General features: G+C 35.7%; 1 protein-coding gene across 1 annotated transcript in view; it reads right to left on the bottom strand.

Annotated features, from left to right (window-relative positions):
* Nucleotides 1–22,810, bottom strand: part of POLN (DNA polymerase nu) — an 87,439-nt gene that overhangs the window by 10,602 nt on the left and 54,027 nt on the right. Inside the window, exons 20-23 of the mRNA XM_063158098.1 lie at nucleotides 18,952–19,083; nucleotides 15,954–16,064; nucleotides 11,839–11,917; nucleotides 1,088–1,155 (exon numbers count right to left, since the gene is read on the bottom strand). Coding sequence (XP_063014168.1) covers nucleotides 1,088–1,155; nucleotides 11,839–11,917; nucleotides 15,954–16,064; nucleotides 18,952–19,083 — 390 coding nt within the window. The remainder of the gene's footprint in view (nucleotides 1–1,087; nucleotides 1,156–11,838; nucleotides 11,918–15,953; nucleotides 16,065–18,951; nucleotides 19,084–22,810) is intronic.

Genomic DNA, 22,810 nt, shown 5'->3' with positions numbered 1-22,810 from the left:
GCTGTCCTACAGATGTCTTTCAATGCACTACACTTCCTAACTCTGAAACTATGTCACTTTTAGACATTTTCTGAACAGATATTGCAATCTCCTATAAATTGTATATATTTTTTAAACTTTAAATCTGATTTTAATTCCTGTATTTAGAGGTCAAATGTTAATATATTAACTTAATTCATTACAATGCCCTGAATATATTGAGCTGAAATACTTCCCAGGTAATTTGTTTAGATTAGATAGAGTTTTAATGCTCTCATTCTGAACTAATATTCACAAGAGGGATCAGTGATGAAATGAGACTAATATAGGAAATTGCACTGTTCAAATGAATGCAGCACGGGAAGGTGAAATTAATTTTTTATTAAATGCTTGTGCTATAATGGAAGATATTTCTTGTATTGGTTAATTTAAATCATTTTTGATATTTTGACTAATGGGTTTAGCCAAACATTTTGTTGAGCTTCAAACTAGGTCAACATTTGTGAATAAACGCTTGGTGCCTACAGGAATAAATCCACAATTTACTGGAGAAGAGACCCAATAGCCTGCTACATGCCCTCACTTGCTAAATTTGTACCAGATGCTGACACAAACCCTGGCTTAGGGAATAATGTCTGGAAGTAAGACAGATGAGAAGATAGAAACATAGGCACAAACTTTTACTAACCTTAATCTTGAGAGTGCCATCATAAAGGTTTCTTATTATAAAAAAGCAGTAAACTAACTTAGAAATTACAGTGTGGCATAATCTTACATGAAGAATGGAATAATTCTTTATGTAACAGTCCCTAATCTAAAGTACTTCAAACTGGTTTATTTCCCTCTAAAACCTTGGAAGAAATAGTATTTACTTTTACAGGATTCACACAGTGGATAATGAAATCTTGATTAAAAAACTAAATACAAATAATCATGCTAATGAATTCCAAATGAGTATATCACATTTTACATACAAGCCAGTGGTGGAAAGCATTCAGAAAAATCTGCTTAGTATACATTTTCTTAATTGTGAGAACCAATGTGCTTCTTCGCACTACATTAGTTCTTTATTCTCTAAGAGGAAAAGAGCAGAAGAGATTTTATTTACCTGAGAATTCCTGGATTTGAGAATCTTCTACCTCAAACAACAATTCGTCGTGGATCTGGGCAATTAACCTGAAAAATTTCAGAGACATCAGATAATATATGCAAGAAATTTTTAACAGTGCTTTCCATTCATGGATAAGTTAAAATCAAAATAAACATCCAAAGAAAATTTAAAAATCATTAATGGATTTAAGAATTGCCTCTCCCTATATTCTGGAAACATGACGGCCATAGTTGTAAACCCAAATTGTGCTTGCCACCATATAAATGTCATTCAGGGATTTGATGACATAACAAGGTATCACTTAAAACCAACCTAATTTGCAGAAAAAGACAAGAAATTGTGGAGACAGATTACGTTTTGTTAATATAGTTTGGTTTTTTGAATTGGATATAAAGAAGAAGTTCTTTCTCATGATGGTGGTGAGGCACTAGAACTGGTTGCTCAGAGAAGTTGTGGATGCCCCATCCCTGGAATTGCTCAAAGCCAGGTTGCAGGGGCTTGGAGCAATCTGGTCTCGTGGAAGGTGTCCCTGCCCATGGCAGGGGGTTGAACAAGGTGGTCTTTATGGTCCCTTCCAACCCAAACCATGCTGTGATTCCATGATTTAAATTAAATGTCACTTGTAGACTTTTCTTAATATTTTTTCTTAATAATAGCAGTTATTCAAGTAAATAATTCTTTACAAATGGCTGAAACATCAATATGGTTATGACTTATAACTTTTCACAGCTTCTTAAGATAGTTTCACACTGCCTTAAATTACAGTGTGACATTGACTAACAGTGTGGTGAGCTCTAATAATAGATCTTAAATTATTAGTCACTTACAACACAGTCAGAAGCAGAATGAAACAGATTAACATATTTTTAATAGGAAATTAGGACACAGGACACAAAAAAAGAAATAGATGAAAAGACCAGGATCATCTGTAGCAAGAGAACACAGTTACATGAAAAGTTGTAATTTCTAATTCAAGTAAATTAATTAAAACAAGAGTATCCTGATAACCATTGAAATGACATGCAAAAGGTACAAATCAGAACAGTGAATATTAAAGATGAATAAACAGTCAATCAATTGAATAAGTGAAAATAATTGCATTTATTAAACCAGTCCAATAAAAACACAATGGACTGATTATTGTTTGTTCCAGAGTAGTCTCATGCCTTCAGTCAGGATTAAAGCATCATATATTCTGAATATTTGGTAAGGAAAAGTCCTTTCTTAGAAGAACTTACAATATACATAAAAACTTCATCATAAATTTTTCAGGATTTAGGAATGAAAGAATAGGATTTTCAAAACTTCTCAGCATTGTAGCAAGTGATCACCTCACCTCCATGCTAAAAGTAAAACAGGAGGAGCAGGTTTGGACCAGAATTAAGTGCCATCTTATGTATGTCCAAAAACCTGTGGAAACAATATAAATTAACTGAAATTTTCTCTCTGGACAGCAAAATAGACTTGATACAACTCTACATGCTCCCGTTCACCAAATGAATGCAGCCCAGCTCCTTTAGCTTAGCTCTCCATCATAGCTAAAGAACATTTCTGTTTCTCACCCACATCATCCTGAACATCACAGCCCATCAGCTCAGCTGCATTGCCAGTTAACTCAGGAGCTGCCTGGAGCTGCAGAGTTACACTTGCCCTGTCTTACACATTTGTGATTAATTTGAGGTTCAGGACCATGTTCTGTCTGCTAAATACAGGACTAGAAGTTGGCATTGCTGGTTCTCTGTCTAGCTCTGCTGCTCTCCTAACCAATGCCTTCAGTTAGAAAATGGGAATAATATTTGTGAGATCTAAGGAATGAGTATTTCTAATACACTTCTATTTTCAAATGAAAGATATTACAGAAGATTTAATTAACACTAAACATGATTTCCTAGACTGATGCCAATAATGAAATAGTACACACTATTTCCTCCTTAATCTTCATCAAACAAGATAGATATTTTTTGATGATGTTTTATCTCTTTTTCTTACATGTTTCACAGCAAATAATGAGTTCTGGTCTTGCAGTACAAGGCCACCTGCATTTTTTCAAGCTTGCTTAAGTAATAACACTTTCATGCAATATGCTGTTCCACAGAAGGAAGCATTCAATTTGACATCAATAAAGATGAAAGAAAAAAATCAAAGCAATTTGTACATTCAATATTTACAGTTTTCACCATTTCCCTGCATGCACCTACCTAGCTATTGCATAGACTGAGTGAAAGAAGTTTGAAAAAGCCCCTATACTTTTGCTTAATAGCTTAATTGAATTCTCTTCAATTTGAAGGAATATTGCAATAGCAAGCTTCTCTCATTATCTTGTGCTAAAAGGTATGGCCAACTGGATTAGAAATTGCAAACCAGGCAGACACTAGTATATTTTTAATTCTACAGATGTTAAGAATGCCTTTGATTTAGAAACTAGTATTTTATTAACTATGTTCTTGCCTGACTAAAAATTAGACATCACTTTTGGTGAGTACACATAGGATTTCCTTTACTGAGAAACATGACTTGCATCTGAGCATGCTAGTAGTGTGGAAATAGAAATTTTTACAGTCTGACCTCTCAAATGCAGAAATATTTATGTGACTGCCAGTCTGAACATGGTTTTTGACACCACTTTAGTGTGCCCAGCATAAAACAGCCTTCTTAAACTATAATGCTGCACTATAGGATTTAAAAAAGAAGATATTTTTCATTTTCTTAACACTACATTGATCATTCTTCCAGTTTCCTATAAAGCAACACAGGGACTAAATTCTCAGGCCTCCAGTAGATCACAGCCCAGCTATTACTACTGAATCATAATCATATTAATGAATAATATATGCCAAAACTGATTAAAATGTTCTCAATAGATTTTTCATAGTATTCTATTTATGAACCCATATTGTTAGAGCATAGTATCAGGCCATTTGTCTAATAAAAGAACTAATGAAGATTTTGTTTGTTACTGGAAATCAATATATTCCAGGTCTCACTACTCTGTTCTAAAGTACAGAATTGGAAGGTTTTCCATTACTACTACAAACACCTAGAAATAATTACACTACTGAACTGACCACACCAAAACAGCTGTTACCTTATTACTGAGCAACTGCATTTTTCTTTATTATTAAAGGAAACAGCTTTCTCTCTAAACTCAAAAGAAGTTTAGTGACATGACATGCTGCAGGCTCCAGTGTAGGTATGTTCACTAGAAGAGGCCAGTGTAGGAGAGGGGAAAAAAGAAAGGATTATCATAGTAGTCTTCATCAGAAGGAGGATTTTAACAGCAACATGCAGTGCTTCAGGATGTTAGAATGTGCCAAGAGATGCTGAAACTAATTAAATTCATGCTTCTTCTACAGACAAGGGACTAGGGCTGGTTCTGACCTAGATGTTCTGAACTCACACTTGGAAAATCGCAGCTCTGTGTGGTGGCTTTGTGGCAGTGCCATCTCCCAAAACAGCTACCTGAAGTTAGACAGAGATTAACCCTCTGTACATTTTTTTATATAGTTTTTGCATCACTGGGGAAATTTTTACTTCTGTTAACAACACACCCAAAGCATAACATGGTTCAGCTTTCCAGATTGGTCTGTAGAAAGATAAAATAAAATATAAACCACCAACAGTTTAGTGGTGGAGTTGGCAGTACCAGCTTAACAGTTGGACTCAATGACCTTAGAGGTGTTTTCCAACCTAACTGATTCTACCATTCTCTATTATACTGTGCTGTCTGTTTTAAGATTTTGAATAGAAAATAAATTAAAATAAGGTTTAAAACTGGGCAACTGGAAAAGGGGTTAAAAAAGAGGGTTTGATCATCATGCATAACATAGCAGGACTCAATGATCTTAAAGGTATTTTCCAGCCTAACTGATACCATAATTCTGTAAGGAATTGAGGCCACCTCATTCTGACCAAGAGCCAAGCTGAGAGCCCAGCTCAGTTTAAGATGGTTCCTGATGGACACTCCTACATCTTCAGATAAAAAGTGGTGCAGGACAAGGTCACAGATCTGATTCTGAACTAGATCATACATACCAGTGTAAAATTTCCACAGCAAATGACATATTTTAACTTGAAGAGATACTGAAAATTAAATAATATTTTAACAAGAGATTGTCCTAAAACAGAAGGATGGTCTTTGGAGAAGGAGAGAAGAAGATTGATTATTTGAAATCCATTATAAATTAATGGTTGGAGTAAAAAATTCTAGTGAAAAAAACCTATAATAAATCTTGAGAATTTAAAACAATGTTAGCAGTTAAGTATTTATGTAAGAACAACAAAAATATAAACATTGAAGAGTTACGAAAAGTACACCACTTTAAATAAGGCATTAATGATCACTTGGTAGAATAAACTTTGAAATACTTGTTTAAAATATTCTTTAAAATATTTTAGAAAATATTTTAAAAATATTTCTTGTTTTCTATTCTCACAAGGTTTTCATCTTATTTAAAAAAGCACTATGTCTCTGACCAGTGAAATGAAGGCCATACAACAGTATCAGATTTTATGTCCCAAATATTAATATCCTGGTTTCTCATCCTATGTTCTTCCCCTTTTTTGATATAAGCAAATCAATCAATAAAATAATAATCCAACTAGTAACATCACATTTTTTGTTTTGAATTTGAAACCTATAAATGCCTAATGGGAGACTTCAAAATTGCAGATATGGGAGTACACAGTTAAAAGCTATGTGTAAAAAGTTTAAAAATAAACCCAAAAAGCATAAAAACTGTTAAGTGGTTAGGAAAAAAAATATTAAAACAATAAGGTATTTTAAAATCAGACAAATGGGGGAATATGGAAAAAAAAAGAAAACCCAGTCCATCAAAACAAAAAAAAAAAAGGAAATATATTTCATGTTTTTTAAATAAAAAAATTAATCATTTGAAAAATTGACACATTCACACTTAATAAATCAATATTTAATAAAATAAAGGATTTAATAAAATAAAATATTGACTGAAAAGGCACGTAATGAAATACTTTGCCAGAAAAAGCCAGAATGGCTGCTCATTTAACAAACACTTGCATGGATGTCAAGAACATTTAGAACTGATGACATACAATGATTTTGTGGGAAGACTTTTAAATCTTACTTTGCAGAACTCAGACTCATCCCCACAAGCAGAGCAAGATGAAAATCTGCAGACAGACAGACATTTGTACTCTCTACAGATCTTACACCTCCCTCCTGGAGCATCTGCTACTGGCCACACTCAGTGATAATGGACCAGATGGAAGCTGGATCCAATTCCTCTCAGAAATATCCATGTTCCCTGTACTGAAACACTATTCATTTGTTTTCTGATACTACTAACACTACCTGTTGGGTAATTGTGCCACGGTTTCCCCACAGAACCCAGTGGACAGAAGGCCTATTGTCATGTAAGAAAGGAACAAGATCATTAGCATATTGTAATATTTTGTAGAATTTTCCCTTTCTAAAAATTTTTTTGAGGCTGCACCTATGTGGATTCCTAATGTTGTAATATAAAAGTTATAGCTCAGGATACATCATGCATGAATAGATGTTACTTGCATTAACTTCAAGCTACCTGTTTCAGTGTTTTCATGATAAAGACCAAATTATTTTAACATTTTTGCCATAAAAATTCAGCTAGCCTGTGAAATAGGTTTTCTCAGCAGCTACATCATGAAGAGTAGGAAACTGAACAGATGGCTAATTAAAGATAATAGAATTTCTGCATGTATCCAAAATGTTTGAAAACATACAAATCTAAAAGGTGACCTACAAAAAGGTTTTATAAAAGAAATATATTTATTTGTATTGAATGTCTTACATAAAGGAATAGTGAAAAACCTGTTAAATCATGCATGTCTCTTTTGGCTGCGATATTTCAGCATTTTAAATGTACTTGGCTCTTTCTATAAAGAACAAATTAGTCTGATTTGCTCTGGCTCACTGAGCATGAAGTGTTCAGGTAACAGCTCACCATCTTGTGGATACATGCAAAAACAATACTGCTTTAGTTGCTTGAGGAAAGTGATGATTTTTCTAAGTTACAGCTTCCATAGAAATTCAATGTTATTTGGCTACTTTGGGAGGTAAAGCACTACATATTAGAGAACAGCTATTGAGAGTGCAATATGACCTCAGAAATGTCCTTGTGCTACAGAAACAAAAGCATTTGTCTGTGAAACAACAATTTTACTCTCCTCTCAAGCAGAATCCAAAACTTATCTTTTCCTTGTGGTTCAATTTCTCCAGTATCAGGCTAAGGATAAAAGTTAATCATCTTGCTAGAGTTAATACATTAAGGAAGTTTGGGTGCATACTGAGTGGGAATTGTGGGCAGAATACCAGAGCAAAAAGCATTTATTTGAAAATCCTAGTTAACTGCTAGAGAAGAAACATGAGTAAAAACAGTTCTTTAACTTCTGAAGAAACAGATAGATGGATGTAAGTTTTATACCCCAAATTAAAGAAGATCAACACACATAGCAGCAGTACTACAAATTTTACTTAATTTATTTGTTTGAAACTATGATACAATCAGGAAGTTTGGTTTATTAATATGCCCTTTTGTATGAATCTGAGAGATTATAAGCAGTTTATGAAGTAATAATTATTGAATCCCTACACACCTTATAAAAATGCTGCTAGATTCTTGTGTTGTACTAAAACTGAAAGCTGCTTTCAAGAAATTCATCATTTTTGACTGATCACATGACTTCTAGCTGAAAAAAATCCAGGTCACATAAAACAATACTTGTTGCTGGGACAGTAAGAGCTGTTTCTAACCAATTTAGATATCTGTAGAAGCCAGTTGTATTTACAGCTCACCAGCACAGAAAATCATTAGGTTGATTAAGGTGTTCCTTAAGGAAGACATACAAAACTCCAACATCCACTCACTGCTATTGAAAAGCAGTTGGGATCAACCAAGAAAATAAAGCTTTCCCTTTAATTTGCTGGTGGTTTCTCCCTTTCAGATTACTCATTTATACTTGGCCTGTGCTTGAGCCGGTCTCTTTAACTGGACTCCAGACATGCTGAGAAGTAAAGCTGTGTGTTTGTGGCACAGGTCCAGTGCTGGAGGAACATTAACTTCATGCAAAAGCAGATTTGGTGGATTCACACCAAATTTCTCAATAGTTCTGCAGACTTGTTAAAATTCATGTGCATGTTGTTGAGATACTGAGAAGTCCATGTAATACCTAATAGACTTTGGGTAACATCAGTGCTTCTTCAGCTTACAAAATGATAATATGTACAAGCAATGCTATAGGCAGCAATTCTTCCACAATTTGTCAGCACCCTTCTTTCTCACCAAGTTTCCATGTGGTTCTCACTGCAGTGATGTTTTAAACACAGAAAAGAACTACAACTGTCCATCTGAGTTCACCAAGTTCACCTTTGCACTCTCATCAATTCCATGAGTCTTTCTTTCAGCTGCTACTCTATGCCTTGATTTCGTTTCAGAAGTTTCTCTGCTATCATCTGCCTGCAGGAAACATTGTGAGGAAATTCTGTGGATTGCATCAGATGGGTGAAAGCTGGCACTTCAATAATTTATGCTAGCAGCACATTTTCAGTGAGCAACTTGGCCAGCAGCAGCAGAACATCTTAAGAAAGATCTAGGTAATACAGGAGAAGTCTGAAAACTTGTCAGCACCACACAAAATGCAGAGATATTAACACTGATGCCAGTAGTCAACCCATACTATTATTAGATCTGTATCATATATATTAAATTTAATACTACTTTTCCTGATTTCTGTAAAATTGCTTCCAAGTAATTGATTGACTTGTTATTGTCAATTGCATAAGCTGCTAGGCTAGTATTTGAGTTAGAAGATAAATAAACATAAAGAAAAAATTGAGATTGTTGACAGAATTGATCAGTCACAGTGGAAAGTACTGTTTCATCAAGAACACCTCTCTGATGAAGCATCAGGAAAATGTAATTAAATCACCTTTCCTGCCTTCCAAATACAGTATCATATGTGCAAACAAGAACTAAAAATCTACTGACTGCTAGACACACAAAAATGAAGCTTCACACTGTTGGGTCAGAGTTTTCTTGCTGCTGAACAGCCTCCAGCACAGGAACAATAAATGCAGTGTTGAGAGTGAAGACTGCAAACATACCTGCAAACTAACACTAAAAACTGTAAGACCTTATTTAGAATTTTTTTTTTCTCTATTTCTAAGGTAAGGAAGAAAAAATGTTGAGTGTTAGCCAAAACTTAGCTATGCTTAATAGAATACTGTCTCCCAGGGTAAATGTTCATAATCACTTCTAAAGCATGTAAAAATGATATTTCCCTTTCATATGCTGTTCAAAGTGAAAACCCTGTTTCTAAAATTAGAAATTCTAACAGGGAAATAAAGATACTTACAGGGGTATGAAGATAGAAGAAAAGATAGTTGTATGCTGTCTTTGGAATGAATATGATCTGATGGAGTGATAATAGGAGATTGATTATATTTCTTATTTTGGAAGAGCTACTGTACATTCCCACTGTTACAATAGCACCAATTATGTCCACACTTCCTTTCAACAATATTTTTCAAAAGGCTTTACAAAGGATGTTAGAATCATTATCCTAACCTGACTGATAAGAAAATCAAGAAACAGACCACTGAAAAATAACCAACTGAATGTCACCTGGCAGACAAGCAGAAACAAAATATTTCAAGTTTCAGTCCCATATTCTTTTGGCAAGATCCTTATGATGTTTTCAAATGCCACTGTCCAAGCAGGGAAGTGCTTACAGAATTTACAAAGGCATTGATTGTGCTTTTCTGACAAGTCTGGTCTGTAAGTACCTACTAAATATTACAGCAAGGAGCCATTATTGACTACTAAAACACTCTCCTCTAGCAAAGGCATCCAGTTATTAATGGCTGGCAGCAGTTCAAACCCCCTGTTTAATACAGTCTATCCTTTTTAAATGCCCTTGCAGTGTTGGTCTTTCCCAGCTGTGACATTTATGATAGGAACAAGCAGGATAGGCAGTGATGTTTTTCTGTTATCTGGTGTAGCCATTCCCCTATGCTTTCACAACACCCGGAATTTCAACACATACAGCTCCAATACTTCCCCATGGCTGTTACCTCCTTAGCCATTTGGTGACATTACTTCTTTGAAATAAATGATTTTAAGAAAGAAAACCTCAAGTAAAATTTTTTGTTGAGAGAAAAAAACATTCACAAGCTTAATCAGACATGACATTAGTAGCAAAAACACTTTGGCTTTCTCAGAATTACAACAAACAGGCAGCTGCTGAACCTAAAGATCTGTGTGCCAGGCAGGAACCACAGAATGTAGTATGTTCTTTGCCCTTGCACCACCTCCACTTGCCTCCTCCACTAAAAGCTGTTGGCTGCTCCTCTATCACTCATCTAACTCAGTTACGCCTGCTACTGCTACAGAAATTTTCATCCATGCCACAGCTGACAGATTCTGGGCTCTTCATTCAACTCAGGTAGCAAAATGAATTATAATCAGTGCAGACAATCTGCCTGGCAGTGTACAGTGCAATATGTGATAGTGCATCATCCAACATTTAATACATAAATGTATCATTGACTGAGTGCAGGCAGGATCTCCACCAAAGAACAATTTCCCTTTTCAGATTTGTACTACTTTATTTTTTTTTAAATAGTTCAATGGTATTTTGCTTAAAAAGTTGCAAGAACATTTAAGAGTTATTCAGAAGTTGTTTTATTTTTAGCATAGGAATGAGTCCAACTACTTTGAATTCAACAAACTGAACTTTTATTTGTAATTAGAAATTGTATTTTCAAACACTGATCAGATAAGACAACACTGCTCTGTGTAAATGATACACACACTAACACACACAAATTACTTATAGGATTAGATAATATCCATAGAAGTACATTCAGAAGGACAAACCCTATTTCTTTGTACTGAGCTACACACCCACAGTAGTCCTCAATGCATGATTGCTACAGATAAATTGTTATCATCCTTTCTAGATGCCAACAGAAACATTGATGTTCTGCCCTACTTGCACTAGTCTGCTTTTGTCTGAACTTCTACTGCACCAATTCATGTTCTACTGGATTGTTTGCTACAGAATCTTTGCATTACCAAAGATGAGAAACCACTTATTTGGAGTTTTTTTCTACATATTTGACTTCAAAGTCTCTTTTTATTGCAGCAAATAATAATGTTCAGTGGCTGTCTGGACCAACTTCTCCACAGGAAAAGTAGACTTCATTATTTCTGCTACTGGCATAAAGCTCTTTGAGGACATTCTGTGATCTCACACCCAACTCTGAGCAGTCACAACAGAAGAGAATCATGATGACCAAGCTTTTCTTTAAAGAAAAGCCATCTATACAAGAATGAAAAATGTTCATTTATTTTGCTTGAGCACTGGTTTCCTGATTCCTGTTTTTTTTCCCAGTCCATTGAATGTTCAATTCCCACTGTACAGTACGCTCAAATACAGGAAGGATATGATCAGTGGACTTGATTTCAAAGGTGCAGAACTACCACTGAATTAGATCTGACTGAGCTCAAATGACCCTGGGGCACTTGAATGCCTTGGGATGCATTTACAGATCTAACCATTTAAGCACAAAGATATAACTTTAAATGTATAAAAGCATTCTGCATGTCCTTGCTTGTTAAAAGACTCAGAGGTACACATGGTAGTTCTAGAGCTGCTTAAAATGCCAGTAACATTCATTTCAACTCATTTTGTTTTGAAACCAAGAAATTTTGCAGTTATTCATTACTAACCTGGCTGTTAAAGTTGGAGAAATGACAACAGAGGCAAAAATCTTCACCATAGCCATTTTACAAAGATCAGCTGCAGAGCCTACGAAAGAAAGGGATCTGGTTTTAATTTAAAGCATGCAAAAAGAGAATGTTCTTCTTGGAACTATGGCATAGGAACAAAAAATATCAGAAGATTCTGAATTATAAGAATTTTGTAAACTAGCAGATCCAATTAATGTAATATGTGAAACATTTTAAGATTAATAAATAACAGAGGAAGTAATTATATGTTAATTAAAACTAGAAAATAACAATATGATATCATGTGTTAATTAAAGGTGAATTTGTCATTCCCGACTATATGTTGAAAAATTGCTTTCTATAAAAAAGGTATGAAATTATCTATCTCTAAGCTTTAATTAAAATTTATTTAATAATCAATTAAAGTTTAATGTCACAAAAGGTCAGAACATTGTTTCAGTGCTGCATTTCAATTTGGAGCCTTAATTTTACACTTTTTCATATTTCCATGTATATGCAAAGTATATTCATTACATTACAGTGTTAAGAGCAGTGGTGCATTAAACAGTGTCATGGCACGGAATAAATGACACATTTCTGGTCATCAAGAAGCAGAATGATTCTCCAGGCCTGTAGTTTGGTGAAGGGCTTTGTTCCAAACATTTTACACAAAAGATTTATCTGATAAAATATAAAAACAATCCTTTGAGTAAAGAGTGGAAGCCATAAACCTCCTTAAACATTAAACATCCTAAATGTCATGGTCATTTTTACAACCCTGTAACTCAATGAATTCTGAATTTTTTTCTTTCAAATGATTCAACTTTCAGAATAGGGGCAGAGAACAGCCAGGTAGCCAAGTGACAAGGGTAGTCTGCTGGAGGAAATCAGAGAATCACAGAAATCTCCCACCTGAAGGGACACATCTCCAATCTGAAGAGATCATCTGTGGATGCCATGGGACAGAGAGAGAGAAATGGCAAGCGTTTCTCACAGCGGCTTGTGAGAAGTTTTAGGGAGCTGGAAAGATGTGATAACTTGTTGACTATAAACAATTTGCAGGTGTCTTTCTACTTTGTTTTTCTGTTCCTCTCAAGGACAGTGCGTGAGAAAGATGTTTCTGTTAGTTGGCCAATAGAACAGAATCTATGGTACCACTCTATAAAAACCACACAGTTCTTTGGATAAAGCTTTCTCTGCCTTTGCTACAACCCTGCCTCTCGCCTGCTCCTGCGCCGAGCCCGGCGCAAGAGTGACAATCAGCAAGTCCAACTCCCCAACTCCTGCTCCTTGCAGGGCTCTAAATCCGAACCCTATGACTGAGAGCATTGTCCAAACACTCTTTGAACTCTGTCAGGCCTGGGGCTGTGACTGCTGCCCTGGGGAGCTTGTTCAGTGCCAAGCCACCCTCTGGGTGAAGAACCTTTTCCCAATATCCAATCTAAACCTCCCTGACACAGCCTCATGCCATTCCCTGTAGTGACAAGTCCTACAGCTGTCACTGGAAAAAGGAGCTCAGCACCTCCCCCTCCACTCCCTCTCTTGAGGAACCTGCAGACTGGGATGAGGTCACCCCACAGCCTTCTCTTCTCCAGGCTGAGCAACACAAGGGACCTCAGCTGCTCCTTGTAAGTCTTGTCCTCAACCCCTTTCACTGTCTTGGTGACCCTCCTCTGGACACAGTCTGACAGTTTGATGTCCTTCTTCTATGGAGGCACCCAAAGCGCACACAGGACGTGAGGTGGGGCCACACCAGGGCAGAGCTCAGTGGGACAGTGACTGGCCAGGGAGGCTGGGCCTGATGTCCCCCAGGATACAGCGGGACCTTTTTGGCTAGGGAAGAATATCCAAAAGAACAAGGACAAAGGCTTAACATCTCTTCCTTCTCCACAGTCATCTATGACAAGCTGCCTCCTCTGGATCACATGCAGACTCTGTTTTGCTCATTAACTGCACCCATGCTGACCCTCAGCTGATGATTGAGATGGCAATGTCTGACTGCAGATTTAGCCTCAAATACCCGTCCTGTTTTCCTGTTTAAATGATGTGGCAAATTACACATTACAACACATCAACACATTACAAAAAGGGACAACTGATATAAAAAGTAAGAAAGGCTGTTTCAGCAAAGGTAAGGTAAATATCTTCTAAGTGATTGTGAGAATAAAACTATACTTAGCATTTAGTCCATCACAAAAGATATGCTCTAGATACATTCCTTATGAAATATTGTAGAGTAATAAAATTTGAAAGGCTTCTCAAAATATCTTTTTACTGAAATAAGATTTTTAGAGGTATCCTATTTTAAAAAGTAAATAATTTTCCTTTTAAAAAAGAAAATAATTACAAATAAATAATTAAAGATAAACTATTTGCTCTATGGGAATAGGTACAACTGAATAATAACTGAAGAATATTATGCTGTACATTGGTGAAAACTATTGAACTGGGAAATATTCAAAAAGAGAAAAACACTATGAAAGAAATGTGAGAAACTGAATTGTAATAATTTAAAGCTGCAATTCTGCATTCCTCTCAATATTGTAATGCATCTGAAATGCATTGTACTATCATTTACTGCTACCATAATCAAAATGTAAACTACTTAAATTAATTAGACTATTAGGAAAAACTATAAAACATATTAAATGCAATTTATTACACTAAATGTGATAAAAAGTTTTACAATTTTGAAAGTTTTTATAGACTTCAAATATTACCTTATAGGTGAAATATTAAAATTGAAACATCATGGTAGTCTAAAATGATTTTTTTAATAAAATTTGGGAATACTGAATATTTTAGAGTTTTTAATCCTTGCTTCACTACACCTTCTAACATTCCATTTTGAGTAACAATTATATTATTTTTCATCAGATTTGTCCTCCAGTACTGACAACAAAATCTGACAATCTCATTATTGTAGCTACATAGAAGTGAGTGTTCCATAGACAGCCTTGCTTCAGCTCTTGGGACAGATGGACACAGCAAATGCTGCTCAGAGGGTTGTGTCTCTTTATCAGTGCTACACTGTGTGCACTGCAGGACTCACAGAATGGGAATTAGAATAAGAATTCTAGACCTGTAGGTATCTTTGCAGAGACAGTACTCAAAGACTGTCAAACATGACATAAATACTTAAGTCATTTTAAAAATTAAACATTCAAATGAATAATATTTGGAGAGAAAGTGATACTTTCAAAAGGAAAATTCAAACAGCTTTGGAAGGAACATGCCATCACCATGTCTAGAAAGCACTTTTTCCTTGCCTGTAAATTGTACACTTCCAGGGTAACTTAAAGAAAACCCTGTCAGCATCATCCAATTAAAAAAAATAATTCTTCTAAGGGACATCAAGGTAGGAAGGATCTCAGTCTTGGGCTGACAGCTCAGGATTTTTTTTCTTTGGGTATCTAAATTCTGTACACACCTGACCTAACCAGAGTATGTTATTGTATCAAATTAACTAACATGTGAGCACAGAATACTTTTACATTTCCAATCTATATGCAAAATGCTTTTCTGTGGAAAAAAAATACCTTTTTTCTTGCCCTCTACAGAATGATGTTTGAAGTTTCTGCAAAGAATGGGCTGGATTTCAAAACAAATAATAACAATGCACAGTTATTGTAACATTCTGTATTTCTGAAACTAAAGCTACCTGGCAAAATAAAAGCTGGAATTTGTAAGAAATCACAGAAAGAATCACAGGAAGAATCACAGAAACCTTTCTGGAGTAACAGACTATAAAAACCAGAAAGGCAAGTGTTTAAAGAAACAATGTATCTGAAGAATTGAATTCTAGATATTCTCTCTATACATAGTGTTCATCAATACCCACATTTAACTATCACAGAGCACTTTAGCGTATTAGAATATTTATACTGTTGCTATTATTAATATTATCATTATTATTATATTATTCTGTTTACTGGCAATTTCCAAGGTAGATAGAATATATAATTTTAACTTCTTTTTCACAGGAAAACTCACGCCTAGTCTAGTAGACTACTGCAATATCCATTCTTCTGAGATTATCAGAGTTGTTGCCCACTAAAGCTAAGCAGGGATAAAGACAGATGGGTAGAGAGGAAGGTAGGGAGGCAGATCTTTACCTTGAACAACAAAATTTACAGCCTGCCTCTCTGCTTGAGTACGTAGCTTGTAATCCTGTGCATTGATGTTGGCCAGGGGCCTCTTGCGTCCCATTATGGAAACCACGTAACCTTGCAGGATTTAAACAAAAATTACTTTTATGTGTTACAGACTGATTAAAATTAAATTTCAAAAATCATTTTTGAAAATAATACAGATATTTGTAATTATGTGCTGCTTGAGTCAATTTAATATTTTGTCCACTGAAAACAGTCAGAGTTTATTTAAACCTTCAACGCTTATTGTATTTCTGTATTAAGTATTATTTAATTCAGAGAATTGGTACATGTTATACATGGAAAACTTTAGTGCTTTAAGGCTGTTCAATTTTTATTAGGAATGTCTACTGATAAAGCAGCAAACTCTCTCTGTGGGGGATGAAACTATAAATACCTAGCAGAATTAGCTATCTATTAGCAGCCATAATTAGAGCTTTCCACACAATGAATAGTTTACTTGGGAATAGTAAAGAAAAATCAATTTGTAGAGTCATTAAATCAGTAATGAATATTTCCCAAAAATATAAAATAGGTTTTTTGGGGGGGAAAAAGTTTTTTTTTTTCCCATTTTCTTTATGTAGTATTTCTGTGTTCCTTTCACAGCCAAACTTCCTTAACTCTAGTGTGGTAGGAATTTTTAGTTTAAAATAAACATTAAAACACAGTTAAAGCTTTATGTTAGGCCCTATGATGTATTTTCCTAAAAAAACCCTATTTGGAGGGCAAGTGAGAGGAGTTGAGATAGGAAAAGAGATGTGAGGTTCCTCTTGTCAAAATAACACACACAAACTTAGCTTATCTTCAAAAATAAACTTCTATTCTTATTTTAAGAAAAATGAAAAATCATCCATGTTAAAAATACATCTTGAAAAAAATTTTCTTTCTATTTCTGATCACCTTGACTACCCATGAATTGTCATTAGATACCATGGAAATTCAGACTGACATGGCTTCATCTCCTCCTCTGTGCAAGCACAAGTGGTAAGGAGACCTCTTCAAACAAAAAGTTGTCACCTTATTATGGACAACACATACCCAGGCTTGTGTGCAGAGGATGAATTAATTTAGTTTTCTGTGAATTATTGCATTTCCAGGAGGGCTGATACCAAAAGTACCAGTTTTGAAACAACAAACTGAATTATCTGGAAGTTAGGGTATTCTTTGGCAAATCAGTCTTCCCAATTTAACTAACATTTTCATCATTTTCCATGATGAATAGTATTTAAAGATGGAATTCTTGAACATTGTATTCTTAGGTAAAATTAGATTGTATTCTTAAGTAAAATCAGATTTGCTGCAATATCCTGATTCCTGTGAGGTGTGACTCCTCATAACTGAGCAGCATCCCCAGACAAACACCATCATCTGTGTAACAGTGGCAGAGAAGGTGCCTGGTGTCAATGATTAATCTGCAAATGCATACCTGAATGAGGCCTTAATGTGGTCTTTTCAATATGTCAATAATTTCATAAAAACAGCAGCAGGATATTAATATATACACAAACAAATCTCTTCCTCATAATAGAATTATTTATATGTTTTTCATGTCTACATGGAGTATCAGACATTTATAACACTTAAAATATATTAGTCAGGGGGGTGCTGCTCACCTTTGAACTGCAGATAAGTTTAAAAAAAATACCTACTAATGAGCTCAATAAGTTGGAAGGTTTCGGTGAAAAGTTAGAATCCAAGGTGGATTAACAAGAAAAATATTAAATAATATTGATCTGCTGCAGATTTCTAAAGCTTGTACAACCTAAACAGATTGCTCTTCTACCATTAATGGTTAAAATGGTTGAAAGGCAGGAGTGTAAGAAGGAGTAAGAAATAATTAGACAAGGGTGCTGTGATGACTTTAGAGTATTAATCATGATATTCCTGTCGACTGAATTCATAAAGCAGATTCTCTTGCACAGAAGTCTGTTCATTGAAATTCATTCACTTTAAAGAAAAGAATGCTGACTTATTTTAAATGCACCAAAAATATATCATAAATGTGTAATATTTTACTAGGTATGTTATGTTTGGCTTAATTACAGCTAAAAATAGATGTTCAGTAACTTCACTTTTCTTGAGCAACATTAATAAACAAAGGAATGCAAATGTGTAACACAATGACAGTTCATACTTCCAGTAGATTTTGAGAGCCTACAAAGTACAAAAAATTAATACTACCAATTCTCATGATTAGAAGTGAATTATATGTTTCTGTCAGGACACTCACCCATACAGCAATGGGTAATATTGTATTGCAAATTTACTGTTTATTTCTAAAAAATGTCTTAGTACTGCCTGCCCTTTTAAGAAACAAAAGAATTCAATTTTGACAGTTCCGCTAATTAGCTTTTAAAAGACAATATTTCAAGCAGCTATGTTTTCTCTTCTCAAATTACTGCACTCCTAGGATTCACTAAATATAAATGAATATTTAGACTAAAAACAAATTTGGTGCAAGAAGAGTTTGCAGCTGCTGGCTCCAGAAGCACTCTGTGCACATCTGTCACTACAGCTACCACCTGAACTTCAAGAACATAAATTCTAAATGATGCAAAGAAAAAATAAGTTAAAAAAAATTGGCTGTGTAAATTGACTGAACTTCCACGGTCCAGCAGCCATGTACCAAATTTATTAGGTAGAAGATTCCTAGGGCTTTTTTTCTGTTGGAGTACATTATATGTCAAAATGATGCAGTGTAACTTGACATTAAGTGGGGTTCATTCTGAGAACAGATGTCTTATTCTGTTAGTGTCTTTCTGAGAAAAGGCAGACTTACCCAGCTCCTTTTAGGGCTAAAAAAGAAAAAAAAATACCCAACCCTGATTCACCAAGAAAGGATATTCCATCTTTTTCTGCTGTCCTGTAACTATCTGAATTTGGGCCAAGTTGAATCTTTGTCCTCACCACTGTCACACAGTGCAGATCAATAAACAAAATATGGTCACAGACTTTGGATTACCTTTATTCCGGCACTGCTCAATGGTTTTCTTTGTAAATTCATGCACTTTCTTGTATTTTTGCATAAAACTCTCTATAAATTGACTGGCTTGAACAGGAGTAATTCCCAGGCAGTCAGCGAGACGTTCTTTACCTGGTGGTACAGAAATTATTTCTGTATGCAAAAAAGCAGAACAGAAAACCACTACATACAATAGCACTGGTTTCATGCACAATTAGTGGAATTAATTAACTTTACTTACCTCTATGAAAGAGGATGGATCTGATACACTAAAATCATATTGCAGCAAAATAAATGTTTAACCCTGAGCTTGAATGTTTTACTGAAGTTACTGGATTAAGCATATAATTAGTAAGAAATATATGGGAAGTATGTAATTAAGAAATTACTTGTTAAAATTTATACCTATAAAGTGGGTAAAATCACTTTTGTTCACAGAGCAATGCTGTAGCTTTAAGTATCATTTTACTAGATCACTGTTGCAATCTCCAAACTTAGAAGAGCAGATAAAGATTTGAAACTAACTTTTAACAAACACAAATATAATGAAGATCTAAAATGGTTGGAGATGTTTAAATTTAGCTAGAAGCTTTAGAATTCAGTCTGAATTTAGAAAAGATGTTTGGAGGCTGGGTCCCACAGATTGCAAAGAGTCCTAGGGACCTCAATGTCAGTAGAAATTGGGGTCCAAATTTTGAGATAAAAGGGTTGGAAAAAGAAAAAAATGGGAAAAGAAAAAACAGAAAAAGTGTTCCAACAGAGGGAGAAAGGAATAATAGCTTTTGGACAGGATATAGGTGCACAATATCTGTTATGCTGGATCTAAGAGCATTTAAAAGAAGATGTGGAAAAAACCTGAAGATATTCCAGAGTGTTAAAATATCAACTAAGAGCTACTGTTTAAACCCACTTATAAATCAAACAGTTCCAGTAAAAATAAAACATACATCAACATTAGTCATATGAAGTTTGAAAGACAGATATATTTGTGTCAGCTGCACAGGAACACAGAACCAGCACTGTCTGAAGCTGAGAGGAGACATCTCAAAGCACCAAAGGCATGGAATAGTCTTTGTCACAGTAAGACTGTCAAGAAAAATTGTCTGGCACTTTAAAAAGAGGGAGGATTGCAGCCATCTACATGCCATCACTGTCAGGCTGATGTGCACTTCAGAACAATTCTTGTAGCATTTTGTTCTCAGTCACGCCAGGATCTGCACTGAGCTGCAAGAACACCAGTCTGGACAAGGTGCTAGAGGAAGAAATTCACACAGACATCCAGGATGACATTTGCTGAGCTATTATAGATCTGTACTCTCTTTTTTTTGACATCTAATTAATTTGGGTTTTCTTCCTGGGTCAGCAAATGACAAATCTATTTGATAAAGCACACATTGCTAGCAGCTAGGAGACTACTGTAGCTTCCTTGGAGAACTGTAACATCTAAGTTTGTCCATGTTCGCCATTTAAAGAACTATTAATATACAGAACAATTGCATAAAATACTAGGAAAATTAAAGCACAATATTAGCAAGGATATCTGGAAGGTCCCAGGGAAATGCAGCTCCCAGGAAGCAAAAAGAGGGGAATGAACAGCAACGTAATTGTGTCAGATCATGCTCCACAGTGCAGGAGCACAGGCCACGCAAGGCAAAGCCCAGGATGGACTAAACCTCCTCTGAGCACTCTTCTGGAGTTATCTGTGCCAGGGTAATTAGCAGCAGCAGCCTGTGAGTTTCAATGTTCTCCATTCTGCAATATAATCTTTCAAAATTTAAAATAGCATTAGTTTTCATTTATACACTGTGGTAGCCCTCAGTGTTAGTCCAGGGCTTGAACATCCTGCCATTGAATAGAAGGAATTCCTTATTTTACAGATGTTTAAGTTGCTTGCATTTTAGTTCTACGAGATGACTAAGGCAGAAGCAGGTGAATTGAACAGCTCCAAACCAACCAAAAATACTTAAAGAATGTCCTGAGGTGGAAGGGACCCACAAGGATCAATTCCTGGGCCTGCACAGGACACCCCAAGAGTCACACCATGTGCCTGAGAGTGTTGTCCAAATGCTTCTCGAACTCTAGTTCAGACTTAGGGCTGTGACCACTGCCCTGGGGAGCCTGTTCCAGGGCCCAACCACCCCTCTAGGTGAAAGCTTTTTCCTAATTACCAATCTTCTTTTTCCTTTATTATCCTTCAGAGTTTAAGAAAAGACCTTGAAGGCATGAACCAAGTGCAACCTAAGAAAACAGAACATGCAACCTAAGAAAAAAAAAAGAAAATGAAAAGCTTACTATTTACTACATGAAAGGTTTTTATTAGCTCCTGTAAGCATAATACAGGCAAGCTCCTCAGGGAGTGTTTTTGTAGTTTTCAATCCTAAAAGAAACATTATTCACACTCTTCAGTTGTATTAAAAATGTCTCATTTATGAAAAGTGAGCTGTCTTTTGAAGGGAGACAAACTGTGGGTGGAATTCAGACCATCAATTTCAGGTATCTAACAATTACTTTTTGTCGGCCCAGTTTCCATCTAAGTGGTTTAATGATATCATTTCATGTCTTAATTAGGATCTGATCACACTTCTAATGAACTGGAAACTTCTTATTATCTTTGAGGTGCTTCAACTGCCCTTGTTTGAGAGAGAGGGACACAAGGCAAACAATTAAATGGAGACACATATCAAGCACTGCTGCACTGAAATCTTTAGTGCCTGGTTCAAAGCAAGTGAGGGAGTGCCAATACTGTGCTTAAATGTAAACATTAAAGTTCTCTATAGATTAGTAGACAGACACAGGCTCTACTGAGCCCTAGGAATTGAGGCATTTCTGACTATATACAGAACTACAGGGCATTCAGCTGGTGGTGATTCTTCTGATTATATCTGGTATCTGCCTGTTCCACCCACAGTGAAGGGAAGAGATAGGAAATGTGTACCATTTGCATGGACCAAGGGGCAGGGGTCATAATGCTGGCATTTTGTAAAGTAACCCAGTGATGAAACCATTCAGGTGGGAAATGGAAGATTTGATTCCAGTCTCAGCACAGAGAGGTCTAAATTTACAGTGTAGGATACAAGTGCTGGGCTTCTTTAATATAGATTTTAAACACAGAGGTTTCAAATGCAATACAGCTTAATGGAAAAATGCAGGTGTGTATGCATATGCCCACACACACACACACCCCTAAACATAAAAAAGATATTCAGGAGAACTGAATTTGATGCATTTATTCCCAACTGAATGCTATAAATGATAAATGGAATACCCTGGCTGATTCTGCCTTTGGTTCAAGGACTCAGTGCAAAAGATGGCTTAGAAAGCATTCACAACCAGGAACTCAAGATGTAACATTAAGTGTTTCCAAGTTACATAAAGTTTGCAGCCCAAGGCTCTGATTTCCTAAATTACTTTTTCAAGAACTCACCCTCTGTAAAGAAAGTTAGTCAGGTGCTCACTTAAGCCAATTCACAAGAGCTTCTAGGCTGATGACATACCTGCATTTATCTCCCTAGAAAAGGTAACTCTAGGCATGTACAAAGGATAAGGAGTGTGGGGCATCATTTAGAAATAGCAGGTAGTTTTGGAAAGTGTGAAGAACATCTTGACTTATCTAGGACCTGGTCAAGACTTAGGCAGAATGGGTAACAGTGGATTTTTGCATGATTTCTGCAATTGTAAAGAAATGGCAGCAAACATTAAGACTCAAAGTAAAGGAACACTTTTACACTGTGAGGGTGAGCAAGCACTGGCACAGGTTGCCCAGGGAGGCTGTGGAGCCTTGAAGAGCCCTTTCTCCAGCCCTGAAGACACTAAAAATCTGGATACAGGCCTGGGCAACCAGCCCTGCTTGAACAGGGGG

The sequence above is a fragment of the Melospiza melodia genome, chromosome 5, assembly GCF_035770615.1.
Source record: "Melospiza melodia melodia isolate bMelMel2 chromosome 5, bMelMel2.pri, whole genome shotgun sequence".
NCBI classification, from domain to species: domain Eukaryota; kingdom Metazoa; phylum Chordata; class Aves; order Passeriformes; family Passerellidae; genus Melospiza; species Melospiza melodia.
Note: the sequence above shows the minus strand (reverse complement) of the source record. Positions and strands in the feature narration are given on the sequence as shown.